The 25,864-nt window shown below is 33.1% G+C and overlaps 2 protein-coding genes across 3 annotated transcripts; one reads left to right on the top strand and one right to left on the bottom strand.

The window, feature by feature from the left end:
* The first annotated feature begins 5,488 nt into the window (after positions 1-5,488).
* On the top strand, positions 5,489-19,270 carry LOC100243109 (structural maintenance of chromosomes protein 4). Of its 2 annotated transcripts, XM_010662763.3 has the most exons (28): positions 5,491-5,826; positions 6,060-6,149; positions 6,264-6,365; positions 6,631-6,807; positions 6,889-7,019; positions 7,532-7,610; positions 7,693-7,850; positions 7,938-8,013; positions 8,153-8,281; positions 8,351-8,495; positions 9,839-9,969; positions 12,322-12,474; positions 12,560-12,749; positions 13,113-13,246; positions 14,102-14,260; positions 15,131-15,439; positions 15,530-15,706; positions 16,271-16,354; positions 16,432-16,641; positions 16,740-16,829; positions 16,926-17,047; positions 17,134-17,289; positions 17,381-17,488; positions 17,584-17,644; positions 18,293-18,427; positions 18,514-18,601; positions 18,704-18,776; positions 18,869-19,270. In XM_010662763.3, exons 1-28 carry the CDS (start codon positions 5,671-5,673, stop codon positions 18,987-18,989), a joined length of 3,744 nt encoding a protein of 1,247 aa, XP_010661065.1. In that variant the 5' UTR covers positions 5,491-5,670; the 3' UTR covers positions 18,990-19,270. The 2 variants fall into 2 exon arrangements, with proteins under 2 accessions (XP_010661064.1, XP_010661065.1); XM_010662762.3 differs by having other exon boundaries at positions 5,489-5,826; positions 6,060-6,365.
* A 44-nt stretch (positions 19,271-19,314) lies between these two features.
* Positions 19,315-21,887, bottom strand: LOC100265406 (aquaporin NIP2-1). Its single transcript, XM_002278018.5, has 5 exons — positions 21,632-21,887; positions 21,156-21,380; positions 19,942-20,136; positions 19,798-19,859; positions 19,315-19,716 (listed from the first exon to the last, which is right to left on the bottom strand). Exons 1-5 carry the CDS (start codon positions 21,776-21,778, stop codon positions 19,461-19,463), a joined length of 885 nt encoding a protein of 294 aa, XP_002278054.2. The 5' UTR covers positions 21,779-21,887; the 3' UTR covers positions 19,315-19,460.
* Positions 21,888-25,864: the final 3,977 nt, after the last annotated feature.

Here is a 25,864-nt window from a genome sequence, read left to right as displayed (position 1 = left end):
AACCTCCTTTAAACATAAATATCATTAGGAAAAGACACATTAAAAGAAATCCTTTTGTTCCTGAAGTAGAATTAATTAAAGCAAATTATTTTTCTCCTGAAAATACTGCAAAAAGAAATTATTTTCAACAACTTCCTCCTCAAGTTAGAAATGCATTAAGAAAACAATATGAAAAATATATGCAACAAGTTAAGATGACTATTCCTTTTTTCCTTTGGTTTTTCAAATATAGGAAACCCCTTAAAAGAATTGCAACATTAACTTCAAGAAAAGCAATAGAAAATTCTCCACATAATAAAAAATTGTTAGAACAACAAAACACAAATCTAGAAGAGTCAAGTGAAACAAAATTTAATAAAATTTTGTTTTCTTCTGCCCCGGGAGAGGAGGAGGAAACAGAAATAAAAACTTCAACAGAAATAAAAACTTCAACAGAAAAATCATCAACAGAAAAATCAATAACAACAAAAATAGAAAATCCAAGAGAAATTAATGAAACATCAAAATTAGAAAATAAAATAAAAAAGATAAATGTAATATCTTCAAAAGTAGATAAGCAAATATTCTTTGATGTTGTAGACAAAATTCAAGATAAAGAAATACAAAGAAATTATTTACAAAATTTAAAAAATTTAATTCTCACTGAAAATCCAAATAAAACTCAAGACATCAAACCTAATCAATACTCAATGGATGAAATTTATAATAGATTCAAAAAGACTCAAAGGCCAATAACCATTAAAGACTTGGAAGAAGAAATAAAAGAAATAAAAATTCAAATAAATCAATTAAAATTAGATAATGAACAAATAAGATTAGAAAATGAAATAATAAAACAAGAAAATGATCAAATAAAACAAGAGAATGAACAAATTAGAAACGTAATACAATATAAACAAGATTTAGCTGAAACTTCTGAAAACCAAGAACTAGGAATAATAATACCCAATAAAATAACTCCTATAGAATCATTTATAAATACAATATCAAAAATAGATTTTCAAAGATGGTATACAAATATAAAAATTATAGTTGAAGATTTTGAAATAGAAATAGTAGCATTAATAGACTCAGGAGCTGATATGAATTGTATTCAAGAAGGAATAATTCCTACTAAATATTATGAAAAAACAGGACAAGAACTTTTTGCTGCAAATAAAGGAAAATTAGAAATAGAATATAAACTTCAAAATGTTCATATATGTCAAGATAATTATTGTTTTAGAACTCAATTTATATTAGTACAAAATATGAATGAACCTTTAATATTAGAAACTCCTTTTATTACCTTACTTTACCCTTTTCAAGTAAATGATGAAGGTGTCAAAACTACAATATTAGGAAATACCATATTTTTTCCCTTTATATATCCATTAACTAAAAAAGAAATACATCAAGTTCAAAGTGATTCAATAAATAAAAATATAAATTTAATTCAAAGAAAGAAAGCTCATATAAATTATCTATCAAAAGAAATTCAATATAAAAAGGTAGATGAACAACTTTTAGAAGATAAAGTTAAAAAGAAAATAAAAGAGATTCAAGATCTTTTTCAAAATGAAATTTGTTCTGATCTTCCTAATGCTTTTTGGTCAAGAAAGAAACATGAGATAAGTTTGCCTTACATTCAAAATTTTGATGAGTCCAAAATTCCTACTAAGGCTAGGCCGATTCAAATGAATGAAAAGCTTTTAGAATATTGCAAACAAGAAATTGATTCATTATTAAAGAAGAAATTAATTAGACCCTCAAAATCTCCTTGGAGTTGTGCTGCCTTTTATGTTCAAAATGCTGCTGAGATAGAAAGAGGAGCACCTAGATTAGTCATTAATTATAAACCTTTAAATAAAGTATTACAATGGATAAGATACCCTATTCCTAATAAGCAAGATTTACTCAAAAGACTTCATAGTTCTGTCATTTATTCAAAATTTGATATGAAATCAGGATTCTAGCAGGTTCAAATTAGAGAAGAAGATAGATACAAAACTGCTTTTACTGTCCCTTTTGGTCATTATGAATGGAATGTCATGCCTTTTTGTCTCAAAAATGCCCCTTCTGAATTTCAAAATATTATGAATGATATTTTTAATCCTCATTTTCAATTCATAATTGTATACATTGATGATGTTTTAGTATTTTCTGATTCATTAGAAAAACATTTTATTCATTTGAAAAAGTTTTTTAATGTCATTAAAGCAAATGGAATGGCTTGTTCTGCTCCAAAAATGAAATTGTTTCAAACAAAAATCAGATTTTTAGGTCATGAAATTTTTCAAGGAAAAACAAAACCAATTCAAAGGTCAATAGAATTTGCTGACAAATTTCCTGATGAAATAAAAGATAAAAAACAATTGCAAAGATTTTTAGGTTGTTTAAATTATGTTTCTGATTACTTCAAAGATTTGAGAATCATTTGTGAACCATTATACAAAAGACTAAGAAAAAATGCACCTGCATGGAGTGATCATCATACTAATTTAGTCCAAGAAATTAAACAAAGAGTCAAACGTTTACCATGCATCAGCATCCCTCATCCAAATGCATTGCTCATTGTAGAATCAGATGCATCTAATTTAGGTTATGGAGGCATATTAAAGCAAGAATATAACAATCAAGTGCATATAGTTAGATATCATTCAGGCATCTGGTTGGGCGCTCAAATAAATTATTCAACTGTCAAAAAAGAAGTTTTATCAATAATTCTGTGTATTTCAAAATTTCAAAGTGATTTGATAAACAAGAAATTTCTTTTGAAAATTGATTGCAAAGCTGCAAAAGATATTTTACAAAAAGATGTTAAAAATTTGGTTTCAAAACAAATTTTTGCAAGATGGCAAGCTTTACTTTCAAATTTTGATTTTGAAATCGAATTTATAAAAGGAGAGTTGAATTCCCTTCCTGACTTCCTTACTCGGGAGTTTTTGCAGGGTAAGGATCCTTCTCCATCCTAATGGGTACTCCCGTTAGGCCTCAACTTCCTTCTTCATCAAAGAAAACCAAAGCTTCATATGCTATGATTTCAAACTTTTCAAATGTTCGTCCTACTTTTCCTTTGCAAACATCAAATTCCTTTCAAGTTTTGAGTCCAGATTTTCCTCCTCTTCAACCTTCAAAAAGTTTTATTCAAGCTTCTAAATCATCTCCTAAAAATATTGTTGTTCAAAGTCAATCCAGTCCCAACACTATTTCGACATTACCTTCTCCTTCTCAGTCTCCTTCTCCTTCATATTCTTATAGTCAATATGTCAAAAAACCCAAAACCCTAGAAATTGCTTTCATTGAGCCAGAGTTCAATTTTGAAGAGATTCCTAAAATTCTTCCTTACATCTTTCCTCAATGAGTCAACTTCAATTCAAATGATCCTTTGAAAACTCGTCAATTCTATGAGTTCATCTTAGTGGACACTGATTCGGTTGAAATTACTCATAACACTGACAAAAACAATCCTCAGAGGATTACTTTTTCCAAATGTCAAATTCTCAGAGTCATGACCATTGCAGATTGGAATAAAAAACCCTTCACTTGCAAGGCTTTTAGTCAACCTTTCCATTCCATGAGCTACAATTACATAGACTACATGGATGCTTGGTACAATATGTTTTACTTGCAAAGCTACCAGCATTCCTGGTTCATCCAATTTTCAAGAAGCTGCAATACCAAATTTCCTGCTTGGTTTCAAAAATGGTGGACTTTCTTTGGTCTACTAGATTCGGTATTTCCTCCTGATATTCAAGAGAAATTTAACTTCTACAAGAGCAAGACTTCATCACAGAATATCTTTCAGCCTAGACTCCTGACGTTCTGTTCGAGATTAAGAATTCCATGGATTCTCACATGGAACATCATCAAGAAGCAAGAGCAACCTCTTCCTTTTCCATTATCTCTTTCTAGAGAATTCAGCATCAAATGGTGGGACAAATTCAATCATGATTTTGTATGTCAACAGAAGGTTTTGCAATTAATAGCAACAAGGCCAGGTTCATCAAACTCAAAAGATTCAACTAGTTCTTCTCAAGGACCGACTCAAGAAGAATTCCTAACTTTGAAAAGCAAATGTCAAGCTTCATTAGCAGCCGCTACTGATTTAGAGCAATATCGTCAAGGACTTATTCAAACCCTCAAGAAGTTTGGAGATCAAGAAAATGAAGAAACATCTGAAGATGCAGTCTTATCAGATGATTCATACGTAGACCCTGAGTTTATCCTTTACGGAGGACCTATGGGTTAATCTAGATAAAACATTTCAAAAATCTTTTGTACATCTGTATATCTGTACAATTGTCTCTTTGTGTTTATCCAGTAAAAAAAAAAAAAAAAAGAAAAAAAAAAAAAAAAAAGAGAAAAGTATGAAAGTGTAAAAAGTATGTGAAATCTGAAGGTGTGCAAAGTAAAAAAAAAAAAAAAAAAAAATAATAATAATAAAAAAAAAAATTTAAAAAAAAAAAATTTAATTTTTTTAAACTCATTTTTCACATGAAATTGATAATATATTTTTTTAATTCAAAAAAAACAAATAAATATTATTTATCTTATATTAAATCTAGTATATTCTCTATATATTAAATTTAGTAAATAATATTAATTAATTTTATAATATATATTTATAATAATTGTATTATTATATAAGAATAGTAGGGATTGAAAAAATGGATTTTTGAAGTTTTTTTTTTTTTTGTTAAAATCTTCTCTTCAAGATAAATAATATTTTAGTATATATTTTATAATACATATTCACATCATTTTTTAAAAAGTAAATTATGTATATCTATTAAAATATTTACTTATTTTTTACAAACTTCTTTTTAACCTTATATAATTAAGAAAGATCATGCTACAATAGGGTAAACGGATCATATCTTTATTTTTTTAAATGGAAAGTAATGGGAGGAGATTATCTTTCAAATAATCCTAACCAATCAGAGTTTGTGTACTATGGATATCTTATGTATTAAGATTTTTTGTCCTATGCTGAGTTCAAAGGCATCATTTGCTTGATTTTTTGAGTCCTTAAAGCGAGATTTTTAATTTAAAAATTGATGCTAAGCTACCTAATTGGTCAATTCCCTGATTAATTAGACATATATTAAAATAATTCTATTAATTAATAAATGCAATTTGATTGTTTTCATGTGTAAAAAACATTTCATTGCCACATGAGATTTATTGTTTTTGTTTTTGAAAAATAGTTTTTATTCTTCTTGATCCAACACATTTTTAAGGAAAAAAAAACCATATTGTGCTTATTAACATTCGGATAAGAAAATAATAATTAAAAAAAATAATTTTCCAAACAAAGACAATCTACTTCTTTTAGTAAAATCACCCAAACAAATCCCAGGTGTTATTGAGCTTATTGACCTCGGATAAATAATTGAGCGCAGGATAATCCTAGTCGGGAGCCGGCCCCGCTACTCCGTGTAGCCAAAGGGACCGTATTTCAAACCTCAAGTCACTTTTATTTTCCCGCCACATCCCTCAAATCTCAACTTTTCCAAAATTTTCAATATTTAATTCTTATATTTTAATTCTTCAAAACTTGATTTCAATGGGGGTGTGAAGAAGTTGGAGGAGATCCGAGAGCGTCAACTGCTTGGTTTGGACCCGAAAATCGGACAGGTTGAAGAAGAGTTTATCGGTATAGAAGCGGGAATTCGGGTCGACCCGGGAATGGAGAGCCGGACGAAACCGCCGGAGGAGTCGGTGAGCAACGGCTCTGACTCGGGTCCGGGAAGGTCAAGAGCTCCGAGGCTGTTCATCAAGGAAATGGTGATGAGGAACTTCAAGTCTTACGCTGGAGAACAACGTGTTGGTCCTTTTCACAAGGTTAGGGTTTCTTCACTATTATCTCTCTGTCTGGTTGCTGAGAAAGTATGGGAAAAAGGGAAGAAATTGGAAGAAAAGGAATCGGAAGTTTGGGTTGTCGCATTAGATATTTAGATACAAGATTCGAACTTTTAAATTTTTGATTGTTGATTTTTTTTTTTCTGTTGAATTTGGGAGAATGCGCATTTCTTTAGAGATTCATTTTGTTTTAGTTTTGATTTTGGGATGGGCAGAGCTTTTCGGCAGTGGTTGGTCCGAATGGGAGTGGGAAGAGCAATGTGATTGACGCCATGTTGTTTGTTTTTGGAAAGCGAGCCAAACAGGTAAGGTTTTTTAGTTTCTTTTTACGTTTGGAGGGAAGAATTGATACTGATACCATTGTCAGTTACCTGTTGGTTTTTCTCATTTGTGCTGGACAACATGATGTTGATCCACAGATGCGGCTGAACAAAGTTTCGGAACTTATTCACAATTCTACTAACCACCAGAATTTAGACAGTGCAGGCGTCTCCGTCCATTTTCAAGAAATCGTTGATCTGGTATTTGAGTTTTTCTTACTTGGATTTTGTTGTTTGGAAAAATTGTCTTTAAGGATGCATTTGGTTGCACAGAATGCATTCTATATTTAGCTTCTTTATGTGCCAATTATTTGTAGCTGAATTGAACTTCTTAAGATTGACGAAAAGAACTCCAAAGAAAAAATGGAGATTTTGAAATCCACATAGGAGAAATTCCAGACCAATCTGATTATGCTTGAGCAAATGCAGCCTACAAAATGAAGCAAAAGTTTTCTGTCGGTTTCAGGATGATGGGACTTATGAAGCTGTACCTGGAAGCGACTTTGTAATTGCCCGGGTTGCATTTCAAGATAACTCATCTAAGTATTACATTAATGACCGGCCTAGTAACTTTACAGAGGTCACCAAGAAATTGAAAGGGAAGGGTGTGGACTTGGACAATAACCGTTTTTTAATACTTCAGGTTTGATATTTGTTATTAGTGTTTGTAATTCAGTAAAAATTGTGGATCTATGTCTTGTAACATGTTGCTGGCTGTTATTAGGGTGAGGTTGAACAGATTTCACTTATGAAGCCAAAGGCTCAAGGACCACATGATGAAGGTTTTCTTGAATATCTTGAGGACATTATTGGAACCAACAAATATGTTGAAAAGATTGATGAATCACATAAGCAGTAAGTACAAATACAGCATTTTGTTTTCTGAGAAGATTTGCATTCTCATGTTAATGGTTCCTTTTTGTTATTGTCTTTTCTGATTGTGCATTGTGTGGAGCATTTTGTTGACAATTCTAGTTTAGATAGCTAGATAAGTACTTTAAAAAGCTAGTAACTGAGAGAATAGAATATATTAGGTGGTCTTATGAGATGAAAATATCAAGTAGCAATCACTTGAATTACTGATTGAAAAAGCAAATTCTGAGAAGTGCAGCATTGTTAATCAAGTATTTAAAGGTATCTTATCAGATTGTGCAACTGCTAAATATCTTGTTCAATTTTTCTTCCTAAGTTCGTCTCTTGACATCGACTCTAGCTGTTTCTGACACAAACTTAAGTTGTTGAATACTGGAATTGCCTCTACTGTTTCTGCTGCAGCTAACTTGCTAACAGCATTATTTTCCTACTTTGACACGTGGATGCATTTTATAATTTTAGCTCTTATATATGTGCTGTTCTTGGTTTCACAGGCTAGAAACCCTGAATGAGAGAAGATCTGGGGTGGTGCAGATGGTTAAGTTAGCGGAGAAAGAGAGAAATGGCTTGGAGGTTTGCTAAGTTGTTACACATTATCGTATCTTCCAAAAGTTCGTCCTTTTGTCAAATTTATTTATACACATGCATTTAACAGGATGTGAAGAATGAGGCAGAAGCCTACATGCTGAAAGAGCTGTCACTTTTGAAGTGGCAAGAGAAAGCTGCAAAACTGGCATCTGGTGATACTAGTGCTAAAATGGTTGAACTCCAAGCAAACATGTCCAACTTGGAAGAAAATCTAAAAAATGAAAGGTCATTTTGATCACAACATGGTTGAACCTAATGTCGTGTGTTAGTAGAGAAACATAGAATCTAACTGAAATTCTCCCACTGTTTCAGGGAGAAGATTCGAGAAAACAATCAAACATTGAAGGAGCTTGAGACTTTGCACAACAAATATATGAAAAGACAGGAGGTTTGCATTATGTTTTGTCTAATAGTTGTGATTTTTAGGAAGTGGTTATACCCATTCCTTGTAGTGACATGATTATACTGTCAGGACACTGAGTTTGGAATTGTAACTTTTTCAATTTTTTTTTGGAAAAAAAACTTAGGAACTTGATGATGGACTGAGAACTTGTAAGGATGAGTTCAAGGAATTTGAAAGGCAGGATCTCAAATATCGGGAAGATGTAAAGCACATGGAACGGAAAATCAAGAAACTTGAGGATAAAATTGAAAAGGTATAAGGGAAAACTCATGGTTTACACTTCCATTGAACACAAGCAATTTTACATTTTTGTCCCTTGTAGGATTCTTCAAAGATCAATCAAATCTTGAAGGAGTCTGAGGACTCAGCAGATTTGATTCCAAAACTGGAGGATAATATTCCTAAACTGCAAAAACAATTAGTAGACGAGGAGAAAGTCTTGGAGGAAATTGAAGAGAATTCTAAAGGTGCTTTTTTCCTTTTTCCTATTTTTGAAAAAAAATTTGTATGTAGACTTGAAAGTATTGTTGTATCTTCTTTCGTTGCTCTGCTGCTAATTTTCTGAATGCAATTTTAATGTTTGAAAGTGTAAAATATTATATAAGCTATGAATGTTTGGACACATTCTTGCATTATTCTTTCCTTTTTTTCCCTTTTCTTTTTTGAGTTTATGCTAGTTTCAATTTTTCCCCCTTCATTAAAGTACAGTTTTTAAGCTAATGCTCCACTCCTGAAGGACTGGGGCTCTCATAAATTTGCTTTGCATTTTAAGGTGTTTAAGATTTGTCAATGAGAGATTTTCTTAAAGGTTCCCAGGTAACATTGCTGATGATTTTCATTGCTTTTGAGCTTGAATGGGAGTAACTCTGAGGTTTGAAATAGTTTAAATTGATGATTATGAGTTTTTTTTTTAACTTGTATGTGGTGTTTCTGCATCGATAAATTTTATATAAAATGTCATTGGTTGTTGATCTCCTCAGAATGATTATAGATAGGAATCTGCTGTATGGCATATGCTGAGTTCAACCATGTTGCTATTTGGTAGTTGGTACTCATCAAAACTTCATTGTTAGTACAAGGGTTCATCTCTAATCTATGATATGACTGATCACTCAACTTGATAGCTTCATGCACCTGTACCAAGTTGTATTAGTTAATCTAATCTGTCAACCCTTGCTGTTGGTTGAGGCTACATGTATTTTGGGCAATCAATACAATTTTAGGAACATGAAATTTATTTTTTCACCTTCTTTTGGAATTTTTGTTTTAGGGGTTCTATGTCCCAGTGGTAGAGGAAAAAGGAATGTAACTCAAGACTAGATTTTGGAAATGCATGCCATTGGTGGGGTCTTTTTAGGTGCCTCAGCATCCTATTAGAATGCATTGTCCATTTTCCTCTTTATAACTTTGCAAAATACACAATGCTGGTATCTCTTATTGCAGAACATGTAAGATGTTAAACCTTCCAGGTATTGTCTGCCCTATTGGGTGCAAAACTATTGTTATGCTTGGTGCAAAACTATTGTTATGCTTGGTGCAAAACTATTGTTATGCTTGGTGCACCTTAGTAGGCATGCATATGGCCTTCCCATGTCTTCTACTGAAATCTCAAGAACATGATATTCCTCAAGCTTTATAGATTATATTTGCAATAGCCAATATCTTTGCCTTGATAATTTGAAGTATTTTTTGTTTATTTTATTTGTTTTGTTATTTTATTCAAGAATTATGCCCTTGATGTTATTCCATCTTGAGCGTGTGGGTGTGCAAGAAACTAATTTTTTGCTACCCTTTTCCAATTGATAAATAGTTGAGACGGAGGTGTACCGCTCTGAACTTGCAAGGGTTCGTGTTGAATTAGAGCCATGGGAAAAGCAATTAATTGAACACAAAGGAAAACTTGAAGTTGCATCTACTGAAAGGAAGCTTTTGAATGAAAAGGTGACTTTGGTTAATTATAAATTTCCAGTCAATAGTGAAGGATCAGTGACTGTTTCTGTTTTTAGTGTCATCTTATTAGACTTTCAACTTCTTTTGCTTTTTGTTTTGTTTTATTTTTATTTTTTTTTCTTTTTTCTTTTTTCCTTTTGTAGCTCATGAGCATAGGTGCTTAGCCTAGCAACAACACAAAAATGTTTCATTGCAAGATTTTACATCGTTCCTGTTTTGGTTTGATTTGGTGGTAACTTTTCTTGTTAAGATGGAAGTTGTTTCCAAACTTTTTCCTTGGATGTTGAGAAGCACATTGACCATCATAGTTTGGTTAACCTTGTTGGACTTGCTTAAATAGCACTCATCAATAGTTGCCTACTACTGGAGTGAAGTATAGGAAAAGGGTTGTAAATCATCACTAGTAAATCACAATGGTAAGCAAGTGAAATCAAGTTTTAAATTCTAAAACAGATGCACAGTGTGATTCATTCAATTTGATTGCAGATTGAAGCCCAAAACATTGTAAGGCTTCTGTTTTCCTTGCTACTAAGTACTAACCACCTTTATTTCCACCCTGTTTCTATGATCTAAAAACAGATGAGAATTTGCCATATTATTTCTGCTAGAAGTTGCAAGATAAGAAAATTTACTTTCAGCATGATTTGTTGTCATTCACTATGATTTGAGGCAACCTGAGTGTAATGATATGTGCTTCAAACATTTTATAGACAAGCTTCCTTGTGCTATTTGAAATTTAACAATTTGAGTAATCGATTCCATTTTTGATCTTAACCTAGGTAGCATAAAGCTCTCTAGAAGTTTCATTTAGTCATCTTGGTTTCTTTGGAAAAAGGGAATTGTGCATATGATACTTTATTGATCAGAACAAATTGGTAATAGTGGGACTTTATGAAGCCCCTTGCTGTGTAGCTCAATGGTAATGCCTTCTGGCAATGGACTGGAGGTCTTCAATTTGAGACTCACTAGTATATTAGTGGTATAGGGTTGAGGGGCTGACCAATATTACCTGGGGTTTCTTTTGTTGGCACTTGGGTAAATGCCTTGCTATTTAGGTAGATTCCTTGACTTAAAAAAAATAAAAATAAATCCTGGGAATATTATTTCCATTATCTGAGAGTTTGTTTCCCAACAATATTGTTATGACTATCTTATATAGTCCTCTCTAAAGGCATCATTTCCATTTCACGCTTCCCCAAGCACCCAGAATCTCATCTTGTTTCCTTTTCAAATGTAATATAAACATTTTTATTGAAATATTCAATGACATCAATTATGTCATTATTGAAATGTTCAATGACATCAATTATGTCCTTCTATATGCCTACCTCATAATAACTTCTGGCTACAGCCTCAGTATTGCTCTACTGTGAACCCTCACTCTTTCAGCATATACTCATTTCAGAGCTATTCCTGAAGCTAAACTCCATACTGAATTGTTTTTTAGTATTTTTTCTCCACATGATTTACCAACATTTCATGGCTCTTAACAAATGGATGTTAGACTAAAAAACAGAAGAAAACATGGGTAAGATCAGTTCAGTCCATTTATTTTTCTTTAGGCTTTTGAGTTTCATCATTATTTCTTTTTAAATGGCACTCATTGTGAGCTGATGTATAAAGTATATTGATCTGTACCAATTTTCAAGTCTCACCATTGCTCCACTTGTTTATGAGAGCCAGTTTACTGACATTTAAGAAACTTGTTCAAGTGTGGGACACATGGAACAGCTTGCGTTGCTTATGTCCTTCTCTTCACATGATGCAATGGTTACTGATGTTTATGGTTGCCTTCTCTATTTCTTTATCAGTTCAAGTTCACTGTTGCATCTTTAATATTTGTCTTATACTAATTAATTCACCATCATCATAGTTTCCATGTCTTCCACCAAATTTGGTTCTTGAAGTCTGGCTTATTCTTGAAGGCTTTTGCCACTCTTGTCTGGTCAAACGTGCACTCTTATAGTACACTGGTGCAAGTTTCATTTATCCTTTCTTTTTTCTCTTACAACAAATTTCCATAACTTACAATTGCACCTGGCTCAAAATCAACACATATATGCAATGTAAACCTGTGAAATTCTATCTGTGAGAAGGAATTACATCCTTTTTTAAGCTGATACCTGGAATTATTAGCATCAATATACAAACTAAACTGGCCACTAAATTTTGTGTCCACCCCAGCATAAGCTCATTGTTCTCTTTTGATTGCCAATAAACATGTTAACTAATGTAAATTGTATTCATGTTTTACTGTTTGCACATGTGTGGAAGGTCATTATCAGATTTTGTACTAAAGAAGGATGTCAATAGGTGATTGAATGTGATTGTTAATTTTCTCAGCATGAAGCTGGTCGTGTAGCTTTTGAGGATGCTCAAAAGCAGATGGATGACATGCTGCAAAGAATTGAAACAAAGTCCACAAGCATCACAAATATTGAAAGCGATTTAGCAAGGAACAAGCTTGAAGCATTGGAAGCTCGTAAAGTGGAACAAGTACTATTTCTATGATATTCATTTGATTCTTAATTTTTTTGGATATCATATTTGGCTATTGTAAGAACACTTTTGGTCTTGACAGGAGTGCAACAAGGAACAAGAAGCAACAGTTCTTCTTGAACAAGCTGCGAGACAAAAGGTCACAGAGCTTATGTCTCTTATGGAATCTGAAAAGAGTCAGGGGTCGGTCCTAAAGGCAATTTTGCAAGCTAAAGAATCAAACCAAATAGAGGGAATTTATGGCCGAATGGGTGATCTGGGGGCTATTGATGGTGAGACTGTTCTCTATTATGAATAGTAATCCATCTTCAATAAACCTTGCTACCTTGTCAAATTTCCCACATAATTATCACCAGGTTGATTAATTAGGATTTTGATTTTTTTCCATGTTTATAGTTTATTTTTTTGTCATTCTTACATATGTTCTTCAAGATAACTTCTGAGATGAAGGTTCTAAAATAATTATTTACACTTTTGTGTTGGTTAGGGTGCAAGGATGCTCTTTCTTATCTTCTTTTCCCCAAAATTTATTGACATGCTAGAGTAAATTCGTCTGTGTCTGCATTTCTTTTTATAGTAATTATTTATAACTCTTTTGGATTCACTCCTTTATTTGATGGATTTCCTTCCTGCAGCAAAATATGATGTTGCCATATCAACAGCATGTCCTGGACTTGAGTATATTGTAGTAGAAACAACTGGTGCTGCACAAGCCTGTGTTGAGCTACTCCGAAGGAAGAACCTTGGTGTTGCAACTTTCATGATACTGGTATTGACTATGTACTACAGTGATACTCATCACATCTATCCTGTCTATGTGGTGCTGACGTACTGCCTAACAGTATATTAATGTTTTGGTTCTGGTGACTCAGATTGGGGTTGTTAGTCCAATTTACTTGGATCCCATGAAATTCAAGTAAAATTATTCCAGACCTGGCAATTGAATTGTTTGAGAGTCAATCCTTTCTGTTGTCTGATTTGGTCTCCAAACAGGCTTTAATTGTGATAAGTTGTTGGATAAACATTTGTGAACAAATCGACCAAAAATCTATTTAATGATGACATCTCAGGTTCATGCTACAATACATGGAATGGGGTACTAATGTTGGTTGTCTATGTGTCTCTTGAAAATCAAAATCAACTGACGTCTTAATCTTGCAATGTGGGAACCTGGCTAAATTATTGAATTGCCCATTTTTTTCTTCTGTATCTTGGAAAAGTGAAGTGTAGATGCATCATAGCACGTCCAACATGAATGCTATCACTACAAAAACATCTAAGTGGACATGTATTACAATAGGAAGTGTTAACTCTCTCTTCCTTTGTTGACTATGTCAACCTAGTACATTCCCAATGGTCTGTCTCACACATCTTCCACACCCATGCCATGTTATTGCAACCTAGATGCTACAAAAATTTGATCTTAAAATTAGTAATGCATATCTAAATGTTGCTGCAGTCATAGATTGGTTTTAAAATCACTCCGAGAAACTTTTTAGCATTTAAGAGTTCAATCAAATAGAAATGAGAGGCCCATGTTTTTCCTTAGTAAAATTCTATTGGCTGCCATATAGAACCATTAGTTACATATCAAATTTATTTTTTAGTGCTATTTTGTTTTTAGGAGAAACAAGTTGATCATCTACATAGAATGAAAGACAAAGTAAGCACTCCAGAGGGTGTTCCACGGCTTTTTGATTTGATTAAGATTCAGGATGAAAGAATGAAGCTTGCTTTCTTTGCAGCACTGGGAAACACAGTCGTAGCAAAAGATATTGATCAGGTATATTCCAGTCATTATATATACTGCGTTCTTTGTTCATTCTTGAAGCATAAAGACACAGAAAACAAACATATTATATGTTAGTAGTTTTTCTCTGGAAGCATGTTTATATTATTCAGTGCTTTGATTGTGGCTGATTTAGTGGACTAACCAAAAGTTGGATGATCTTTGGTTGCTTTAGTTTCCGCAATTAGAAAGCTCTAAACAGATTAATCAGACTTTATTCCTGATTGTTTTGTTGTTTGTGGTTCATACATTATGTTCAATATGTCTATTGTTGAGAACCCAAGATAAACCAGGAAGAAACAGGTGCATTTTTTAATTTTATTTTTTTGCCCTTTTTTTTACTGCTAAAAAACTTCTGAGTAAAACATATCAATACCCCAGGGGGCAACTGTAATTGTAAATATTTGGAATGATTTTTAATGCCTTAGGACTATGCAGCTTTGTATGGTAATAACAAGGATCAGTTCTTTCTTAATGGAAGGATTAAATTAATTCCTCAGGTATGATTGACAATAGGGAAAGTTTAGATCAAACAATCAAAAGTTCTTTTTTGTACATCTTTTGGGATTGTGTTAAGTGTATATGGGGGATAGTGTCACTTTGTTAGATTTTGTGGATTGGTTAGGCTCTACGTAGGGTGCGGTCATTTTTGTGCGTTCTCACCCCTATTGGTTTTTTGTATATGTATACATCATGTATGCTTTTTTAATACATTACTTTTTTACTTATCAAAAAAAAAAAAAAAAATCATCTTCAAACACAATTATAATTTAGGAACTTATTTGTTCATTTTCATCTTTCATGCAAGCTTATCACATTTCAGTTCATATTGTATTACTTATGGTTTCTTTTTCATTACCATAGGCAACCCGCATTGCATATGGTGGAAACAAAGAATTTCGGCGTGTGGTAACACTTGAAGGTGCCCTTTTTGAAAAATCTGGTACCATGAGTGGTGGAGGGGGTAAACCACGTGGTGGTAGGATGGGGACTTCTATTCGACCTGCCAGTGTTTCTGCAGAATCTGTTGCAACTGCTAAGAATGAGCTCTCAGCAATGGTTGACAAGTTAAATTCTATGCGCCAAAAAGTTGTTGATGCAGTGAGGATTTACCAGGCCTCGGAAAAAGCAGTTGCTCGTTTGGAAATGGAATTGACCAAAATCCATAAAGAGGTAACACTTGAGAATAGATTCTGTGTCCATTCATTTGTATTTTGAGGGCATTTTTATTAAATATTAACTAAAAATTTTCTTCTGAAACAGATAGACAGTTTAAAGTCACAGCATAGTTATCTTGAAAAACAGCTTGATTCCCTGAAAGCTGCATCAAAGCCAAGGAAAGATGAGCTAAATAGGCTGGAGGTGTTAAATAAAACTATATCTGCAGAAAAAAAAGAGATCGAAAGACTTATAGAAGGGTCGAAGCAGTTGAAGGATAAGGTGAGCTGGTAACTGAATTATATATCTATGTTACATTGGTACACTTGTGGGGTCTAGATGTGCCTAGGATATAGAGGTTTGGCTAAAAAGGGATCTTGAGTGATATTTGGATACAACATGATGCAAGGAAAAAATAAGATAGAAGTCAATTAGAAGCAAAAAAAATGCATCCTAGGTGTTAAGAGAAATTTCTTTCTTCTTTCTTTCGTCCTTTCTTTTTTAAAAAATTTCTATAGTTAATGTCTGAAGCAAAATAGGACTAAATGATTCTACACTCATAACCTTGTCATGTCATCTTGACATGGGCACATTGAGTGAAGTTGAAATGTTTAAATGTCAAAGGATTACATTTGATTGCTCTTGTAACACAATCAGTTCAGAACACAACACTAAAAAAACAATTGAACTGTGTTTCTGACTTGTTCTTATGTTATGGTATCCACTCCAAGACATTATGTAGATGTTCATTCTTCATAGAACTGAATACATCGACAATGTGCAGAATTTTGCATTTGATTTGTTGATGGTGTTTGCTTGACCTTTCTCTAATTCTGTGTTTTCAAGGCTTTGGAGCTTCAGAGTAAAATTGAAAATGCAGGTGGTGAAAGATTGAAATTGCAAAAGTCAAAAGTCAACAAAATTCAATTTGTAAGTATATCAATCAATCTGAAATTGCCAAATCCTGTAAATGATACTTCTTTTGATATGTGCTTCCTTCTTGTCAGGATATTGATAAAAGCAATACAGAGATCAATCGCCACAAGGTTCAAATAGAAACAGGTCAAAAAATGATGAAGAAGTTGAAAAAGGGGATAGAAGAGTCAAAGAAGGAGAAAGACCGAGTGGTTGACGAGAAGGAGAAGTTGCATTTATCCCATAAAGATATAGAACAGAAGGCGTTTAGTGTTCAAGACAACTATAACAAAACACAGGAGGTTTGTTTTTATTTGTTTGGCATCGTTTATGATGAGTTACATGAGTGAGTTGCTTTATAACTGGTGAATATTTTTTTTTTCTTTCTTTTTTTCTATAGCTAATTGATCAGCATAAAGATGTATTGGATAAAGCAAAATCTGACTATGAAAAGTTGAAGAAAACCGTGGATGAGTTGAGGGCATCTGAGGTCCGGTGCCAATGAATGCATCTCTATATTTTCCTTTACTTGGTTTTGGTCAACTACTGTTCAAAACTTTTTAGCAATTCTTTGGTGATATTCCAGGTTGATGTTGACTACAAATTACAAGACATGAAGAAACTCTACAAGGAGTTGGAAATGAAGGGAAAGGGTTACAAGAGAAAGCTTGAAGAATTGCAAGTTGCTCTTGTGAAGCATATGGAACAGTATGCCTTGGTCTATGTGACCTCTGGAAATCTGGTATGTTTATGACTGAAAATGTCAACTAGTTTATTTTTTTTTTTGGTTACAGAATTCAGAAAGATCTGGTGGACCCTGAAAAGCTTCAAGCGACACTGGCAGACAAGACTCTTACTGAGGATTGTGGCCTAAAGAGGGCCCTTGAAATGGTAGCATTGATTGAAGCACAATTGAAAGAGATGAATCCCAATCTTGACTCCATTTCAGAGTATGCATTTTCTCTGCTTTTCATGTATGATGTAAGCTGAAATTTGTGTGGTTATGCATATTTTATTTGACAACTTCTCTAATTACTATAGATACCGGAGAAAGGTATCAGTGTACAATGAACGAGTGCAAGATCTTAACATGGTCACTCAAGAGCGTGATGATGTCAAGAAGCAATATGATGAATGGAAAAAGAGAAGGCTTGTCTATTTTACCTTGTTTATATTTTTTATTACTTGTCTTGCATGTTCCTGTTGATGTAACTTCTTTATGCTACTCAATTGGATATTTTTAGGATGGACGAGTTCATGGCAGGATTCCACACAATATCTTTGAAGTTGAAAGAAATGTATCAGGTTTGTAAACTGAGTGGTTTGAAACACCCTCTCCTTACACAAGGATGCACATGCAACCGTATAGTGCACGGACATTCTGGACAAATAAGTTTAGGTTATAACTGTTGTGTAGCCTCATTCACTTTTGTGGCTGGTTCCACTAGAGTGCTCTGTATAAATGGTCCTATTGAATATCTAATTTAGTTTTTGTAATGTTTTTTTTTTGGTCCTGGTCTTGCTGCACTGTGTGGGGGTGCTTGATTAGGATCCTGAGCATCTTGAAACAATGGAAGATTGCATCTTCTTTCCTGGGCATTAACTTTTCAGGATTGCTTTCTTTCTTCTTTTAGCTTGTTTTATGTGAACTTTTAATGGTATAGTCATAGGAAATTTTAGACGACAATGGTGCACAGCTTCATCCGCCACAAACATTTACTTTTCCTGATTCATCTTCCTCCAAAACTCAGTAGCCTAACTTGTCATGCTACTTTAATTCCTTCTTTAGCAATGACACTGCTGGCAGTTGGGATTTCATAATTGGCTTTTACTTGTGCTGTGTTTTTTATTCTTTCTTTGTTTCTTTCTTTTCTCTTCTTTTCTTTCTTTCTGTCCTTCCTTTTTTTAATGCAATAGTTGTTCAATGCTTGTCCCTTAATGCACTTGCTACAGATGATCACACTAGGAGGTGATGCGGAACTTGAACTTGTTGACTCTTTGGATCCTTTCTCTGAAGGTGTTGTTTTCAGCGTCAGACCACCAAAAAAGAGCTGGAAGAATATTGCAAACTTATCAGGTGGTGAAAAGGTAATATCTAGAATCACTGATTGTGCTGCTTTATTTGGCCTCTAATGTTGAGGCCCTATAATGTTGTTTGATTTTGTTGCATTCAGACTCTCAGCTCGTTGGCTCTTGTTTTTGCTCTTCATCACTACAAACCCACCCCACTTTATGTTATGGATGAGATTGATGCTGCTCTGGGTACTTCAAATTGGATTGATGAGCTTTATTTTTTTGAATGCCATTTATTTTCTAAAATTTTATATTATGTTTCTCCCTTATTTGGTTCATATGCTGTGGCAGATTTCAAGAATGTTTCAATTGTGGGACACTATGTGAAAGACCGAACAAAGGATGCACAGTTTATAATCATAAGGTAGATTGGATGGGATGTTGAATTATCACTAAACTTACTACATATTATTTTTTTCAAGCTTTTCCTTATTTTTGGTGTCTTACAAATTGCAGCCTTAGAAACAACATGTTTGAGCTGGCGGATCGACTTGTTGGGATTTATAAAACTGACAACTGCACTAAGAGCATTACCATCAACCCTGGGTCTTTTGTAGTTTGTGAAAAAGCTGCTTAGGGCCCAGTATGCATCATTCGGTCCCAGGTCAGACCTTTTTTGCCTGTATCGATGCCATATTACCTCACAAATGTTGGTCACATATTTATTGTAGAATGCCTTCTGATATCTATTGTATTGCAATTGATTGAGTTGTGTAATTAATGTCTACGGGACAAACACATATAGGGACATGTTTCTTAGTTGCAGTTTTTTTATTAGGTCAGGAATGTCTGACTATATGTACTAATATGTTCTGATGCCCACTTATTGATCGCTCAAATAGTGCTTTTGAGAGAAAGTTTTCGTCTTTTTGCCTTTTCATTTTCAATTTTTAGTGACTAAATTCTTTCAATCAATACTGTAATACATCATATGCATGTTGATATAAAACGTACAACAGATACAAGCTCTTATGGGCATCAAGGGCAAACTAAATGCCATAGGCTTATTAGCTTATAGTATTCATCATCATTTATAGATTGAGTCTTATTACACATGATTCAGAGGATCTTTGCTGGAAATCTCCCCGGCATTGCTCCTCATTCTGCATAGTTTGAGTGAAAATGAGTGAGGAGATATTGCTTGCACTGGCTTCTCTGTGACCCGAATGAAATTATAGGACCATGTCCCCAGTAGTGTGCCTGATACTGGTCCAACCGCATACACCCAAATCCCCTTGTAGTCAGCGCTGGCAATCGCTGGCCCTAGAGTCCTTGCTGGGTTCATAGAGCCACCTGATACTGGTCTGCAAATGACTATGCTATCAGTTAGTTCCATGGCTTCAGAGTATGGAATCAAAATGCTTGCTATGGGCTCATGTGCTTACCCTGCCAAGATGGAAGTTATGCATACTGCTGAACCAACTGCTATGCCTGCTAGCTCTCCTATCTATGAAAGCCAAAATGGAAAAACAGATATAGGTTAAAGAAAAAGGAAAGGGTGGGAAAATCTTGAACAACCGAGTATTTACAGCTTTAGTGTCAGTGGCAACAGCAGAGGTGATGAACATCATTGAAAAGGTTACGACTATCTCCATGACCAAAGCTTGAATCTCGGTTCCAGAAGGAGTTGTAGTGCCTAAATGCTTGATCGGGTACAGCAGCTCACGCAGCGTAAATGCAGCTCCAATTGCTCCTGTTAGTTGGGCTGCTGCGTATAGTGGGACCTACATGAAAATACTGCTGCTTAAGTTTTTTGGTTCGTCATGGTATTTGAGGTGCATTTGTCCTTTGCTATACCTACATTTTCCATATTTCATTGCCCGATTCATTTGTCTATGAAACTTCTATAAGTGTTTTTATGGAGGACTAGTTTGTTTTTTAATTAATTAAAAATAAACTTTCATAGTATGTTTGAAATCGCTAAGAGCTATTTTTGATATAAACGCTTGAATGGAAAATTTTATGGTATGGTGAAATTTGAACTGTTGAATGAATGGTATAAGCACATAGATTGGTGGTGTTTATTTTTTGGCTTTTTGCTGAAAACAATTTCTTTTCAGAAATTAGGTTGTTTGTTTTTCTATTTTTTTATGACTTGTTATAGATTTTTTATTAAATAGAAAAAGTCAAAATAATAGAAAAAATAATATATTGATTTTTTTTTATTTTTTAATACTTAATAAAAATAAAATATTATAAAGACAAACAACCTAATATTTAACGTTATTAAGCATTAAGATTCTATTTAGAATTAAATAAAAAAACAAACACTGTGTTAGAGTACAAATAAATGTATCAATCCTGCTATGTCCTTCACTAACTAATTTTTTATAATAAAGTTTTTCATAAAAGATCTGGTGGTAAAGAAAATAAATGTGACCCGCCCAAAGAGTGAACAAAATTAAGCGGTTTTACCCCAAGGTTTAGACATACGTGGACATGTCAGTTGCGAGCTGACAAGAAAGGAACTTGGTCCATTGCACGTGGTCGTGGCCCAAATGAATCCAACTGTTGGTTGCATTGAATTCCATGGGTCCATATTTATGATTATGGGTTCTGATTAATGGGTGGGCCCAACAAAGTCTGTCTGGACTGAGCCCACACAGCTAGTGTGGCCAGCTATGCATGAAACCAATGCATGATTAGTCATCACACACTTGCAGATGATGAAATCTAGAATGAACCGCCGACCAAGGCGCACGTTAGAAATTGGCAGTTGGGGGAGTTGCAGAAAAACTGTTACCTGTTTCCATGGAAAATGCCTAACAGCAGCAAAAGCTAGAGTGACAGCAGGGTTCATGTGTGCACCGGAGATGTGACCCACTGCATAGATCATAGCTGTGACTATCAGTCCACCTGCAACCGATGCTCCAAGCTTTGAGACTCTCTGTTCATCACTCGCACTCAGAGCTGCAGACCCACATGTCACAAACACCAACAGATAGGTTGCTATTACCTCTGCTACCACCTGTTACTCAAAACCCATCTCCAACATCAGATGCCCGCCATTTTCCAAACTATGTTTGTTTCTCTAGAAAACAATTTTCTCAGGAAAAAGAAAAGAAAAAAAAGAAGAAAACACCCCCATCTGCATGTGCTTCACGTTAACCATGTATAATTCCAGAAAAGATGATGGATTAATACATGAGATTTTAAAAAGCCTAGCCTCGAGAAGAAGAATAAGAAACCCGTATGCATGTATGGAGATTTGTGATATACCTTTCTGAGAAAACCAGGTGGGTAGTGTTCTAGAAAGAGCCTCCAGAGAAAACATGGGTTTGAGTTTTGGGAATCTGGGTGGTGCAGTGCTGTGGTCAACTCGTTTATGGAAGTTGAGTTGCTGAGATTTGGATCTGTTGTGGCCATTTTCCGAGTAAACAAACAGACTGCAGAAAGGGTTGGGAGCTGGAGGGAAGAATGCTCTGGGTTTATGAATATGCAATAATGAGAGATTCACGAGTTTAAATTACAACTTCGGTCAACTAGTTTTGTGGGTCGTTCTTAAATTAAAGTCTTTATCAACTGAATTTAAAAATCTTATTCCCACAATAACATAATGATGAACCTTATTAATTTATCTTTTCATATCATGTAATTATAATTCTATGAGAATCAGGTGGCATGGATCATAAGTTCACTTTAATACAAAGAATATCTGTCCAACATTTTGATCAAAATATTATTAAGGTAGTGTTCCGATAATTTTTTTTTTCTATTTTTTAAAATAAAATTTCCATGCCAGATGACTGTCACAAATTAACTCAATTTGCAAAATTTTAACATTAAGACTTAACTAAACATTCTTGCATTGGATGGTCGGAAACAAAATATAGTTTGGATCATTATCTCCTATTGGGATGATGATCAAATCAAATTGGACACATTCATCGTCTGCAATTGCTTGTCCAAATCCACCAAAATTTTAGATTCTTTTTGTTTTTCCCTATGACATATAATAACATAATTAAGCCTAATAATTAGGCGGCCCAAGTTTGATCAAGCACGCCCTTCTCCACTTCTTTGCTTTTCAAGAGTCAACAACTTCTCGTAGAGTACCAATAATTCGTTGCTTTTTTAGCTCCAAACAAAAGGAAAAAGGAAAAAGGCAATGCTCGATTATTTAACGCCTGTTCTAGGTTGGATTATCAAGATCACGCCAAAAAGATTCTAGAGCTTTTTTTTTGGATTCCCCTCATTGACTGCCTACCATTCAGCTTTTTACCCATATCATGATCAGACCATTTTTGCCTAGACTTTGGTTGAACATTGGAGGATTATGCTTTTGAAGATTCAAATCGGTGAGATAGAGAAAAAGTTCTTGGAGTTGCATTATTTTATACATAAGGATCAGCATTAAACGTGTATCCCAATGTTGAACTCTAAACCATTGCCTTGGACAATTCAAGGTGGGGCATAATTGAGTCGTTCTCCTTCTAAATTTGGCACAATGGAAATGATTTTTTTTTTTCTTTTTCTTTTTTAATTATTTTATACCAATTTGAATGAAATATTCTTGGAGAGTGATTCTCGTAAAAGTAATTGAAATGGATGATCATTTATACCACATTGAATATCAATAATAAATTTATTATTATTGAACTTTTTTTTTTAAATGATTTCGATATGACTTTGAATTTCAATTCTCATATTTGTAATTATTCGATCATTTCAACTTGGCTCCTTGTAGATTATCATCGTAGATTTGTAAATGGATTTTAAAATTACCATTTTCTAAATTCATTTTTAAAAAGGTATTATATTTTGTGGAGAAAATCCTTGATGCACTTTTAAGGACATCTTGAGGTATGTCTGTCATCTTTAGTTGGAACCCTCCACCACACATGTTTACATGGAACATAGGATTGCATGATCTGCACCACTGGCACTTGTGGTGGTACAATCTTTGAATTGTTGTCCACACAAATATTTAAGCATATTTGTTCAATTTATGAATAAAAATTTATAAATAAAATAAGTAAAAAATTCCAATAAATTAAAAACAGTTAAAGAGGAAAAAGTTTAATTAAATTAGCAAGGATTTTATAACAAAGATATTATTATTATTATTATTATTGTTAGAGTTGGGTGAGTGCCAAATTCAGGTTGATCCAACCCGATCCAATCAAATCAGAGATTTGGGAAAGCAATTTCTAGAAGTTGAAACTACAAGAAACTACCCATAAACAACTCACTAAAAAAATAAATAAATAAACAACTCAATAAATAATAATAAAAAAATATCTTTAACACTCTACTTGCTCATTTTTTTTATGAAAAGAAATAAAAAGAGAACTTTAGAAAAAAGTTTTCTAAAGATACGTAAAACGTTTTTGTGCTGTAAAATAAAGTAGTTCTCGATTTTCCTGTGGTTCCATTCAAGATCAAGGGTGAAGAATTGAATGGTGAAATAACTTTTTTATATTGGATCTTGGACTTTTTATAAAAAGGTAATCCAAAGATATCCAACAATTATTATTATTATTATTATTATAAAAGGTTTATGTAGAGGATTGAGGTATTATATAAATTGTAATGATTAAATATATATATATATATTTTAGATATAATTTGGGTAAATTTCCCTAATTCCTATATCTGATCTAATTCCCCTTAAATTATAAATTTTGTAACTTGAAAACATTATAATTTCAACCTAAATTAAAGTAATAAAAATTAACTAGAAAATAAAAACATATAGTTAATTAACTTATGAATAAGCTTACCCAGAGGGTGTAGTGATTTTAATGTTAATCTTGTTATTCTTGAATCGATTAGAGGCACTTTTGTTACTCCAGGGAGATAAAGAGGGCATATGTGTAAATTCATAAATCTTTTAAAATATATAAAGCTAAATAGAAGAAAACATATCATTTCTCTTCATTTCCTGGAATTTCTTTTTCTCTTTTTCTTTTCTAAGAATTTATTGAGAGAAAATGATGTAAAAATTGGATACAAACACGAAGGAGTAGAGATTTTCTATCCCTACTTACACGAGACATTAGAAGTAAATAATTTTGTTTTATATTTTTCCTTCTTCTATTCTCCTTTCCTTTACTTCTTTAGAAAAATGTTGTTAGAAATTAATTTTTTACATGTTGAAAATTTTTAGTATTTTAAACAATTTTTCCTTACTTTTTGGAGTTGTCAAGAAAGTGACGATAAATATTGGATTTTAAGTTTAGTTTATATATAAATTATTAGAAAGTGTATGAAAGTGATGTCTTATAATGTTGCCAATCAAGGAGAGTTTTCTTTTAAATTGATGGTCTTTTAATGACCATTTGATGTAGTAATTAATTCCTAATATTTCTAAATTCATCAGAAAACTCATTGATTCAATTTGAATTGAACTTCATTTGCCTGACTATTTTATTTTTAGAAAATTTACATATTTATGTTAGAATATTATTGGATAAAGAAAAAGCTAATAAAACCCTAAATTTACCGTTCCCTTTTTAAAGAATATTCAAATCTTTAAGTCCACTTAAATTTCTTTTATTAGGGGATGATTTGGAATTTGTGGAACCATCGTATTGTAAGTTCAACTATAATTTTGATCATAAGAATTTTTATGAGTAGTTATAGTATGCATGATTTTATTAATTACCATGCATATGCTTACTACCAATGACATATGATACCTTATTTATGATATAAAGAATTATTGGACTTTTTGGATATTGATATATGATGAGGGTGATACTACGTAAGCTCATGAGGTGTTTCGTTCAGTTTTGTTCCGGGACTTTACACTACTTATGTAGCAAGGGTGATGCCTTAAAGTGAGATTGTGGGTTCTAAGTTAACGTCGGGGGTAGAACTCGAAGCAATAGAGTACATTTTGAATGTACTTTTTGGTGTTGTGATATGGGATAGTGAAACCCTGAAAATTGTATAAATGTGGGGATTCATTAATAGCAGATTTTTCTATAACCAATGAATTGACAATATATTTGTTTAAACTTATGATTACATGTTTTATATCTTATAAATACTATTATAATTATTCTATATTAGTTTTTATTTACTAAATTTATCATAAATATGTTTTATAATATATATATATATATATATATTTTAATATGAAAAGCTTATAGGTACAATTGAGGTTGAATTAGGGTCAATTTAGTTCTCAAGAGTGACCCTCAATATTTATAACCCCTTCGACTCAAGGCGTATACTGTCATTACTCCTTCTATGTTTTTATATTTCTTTCTTTTAAATAAGTATATTTCTCGTTGTATTTATATTAATTTACTCTTGTTCTATCACGTGAATCAATGATTTCATTGTTGGTTTGGATCTATACTGGGACGACCATCTCCACGTGGATTCTTTAGGTAGGGTCGCTATGCGATTGATGCGTCATCTTAATTATTGGAACCCCCCACCACACATATTTTCATGGAATATAAAGTTTGCACCACCGGCAGTTGTGGTGCTACAATCATC

The sequence above is a fragment of the Vitis vinifera genome, chromosome 14, assembly GCF_030704535.1.
Source record: "Vitis vinifera cultivar Pinot Noir 40024 chromosome 14, ASM3070453v1".
Taxonomy (NCBI): domain Eukaryota; kingdom Viridiplantae; phylum Streptophyta; class Magnoliopsida; order Vitales; family Vitaceae; genus Vitis; species Vitis vinifera.
Note: the sequence above shows the minus strand (reverse complement) of the source record. Positions and strands in the feature narration are given on the sequence as shown.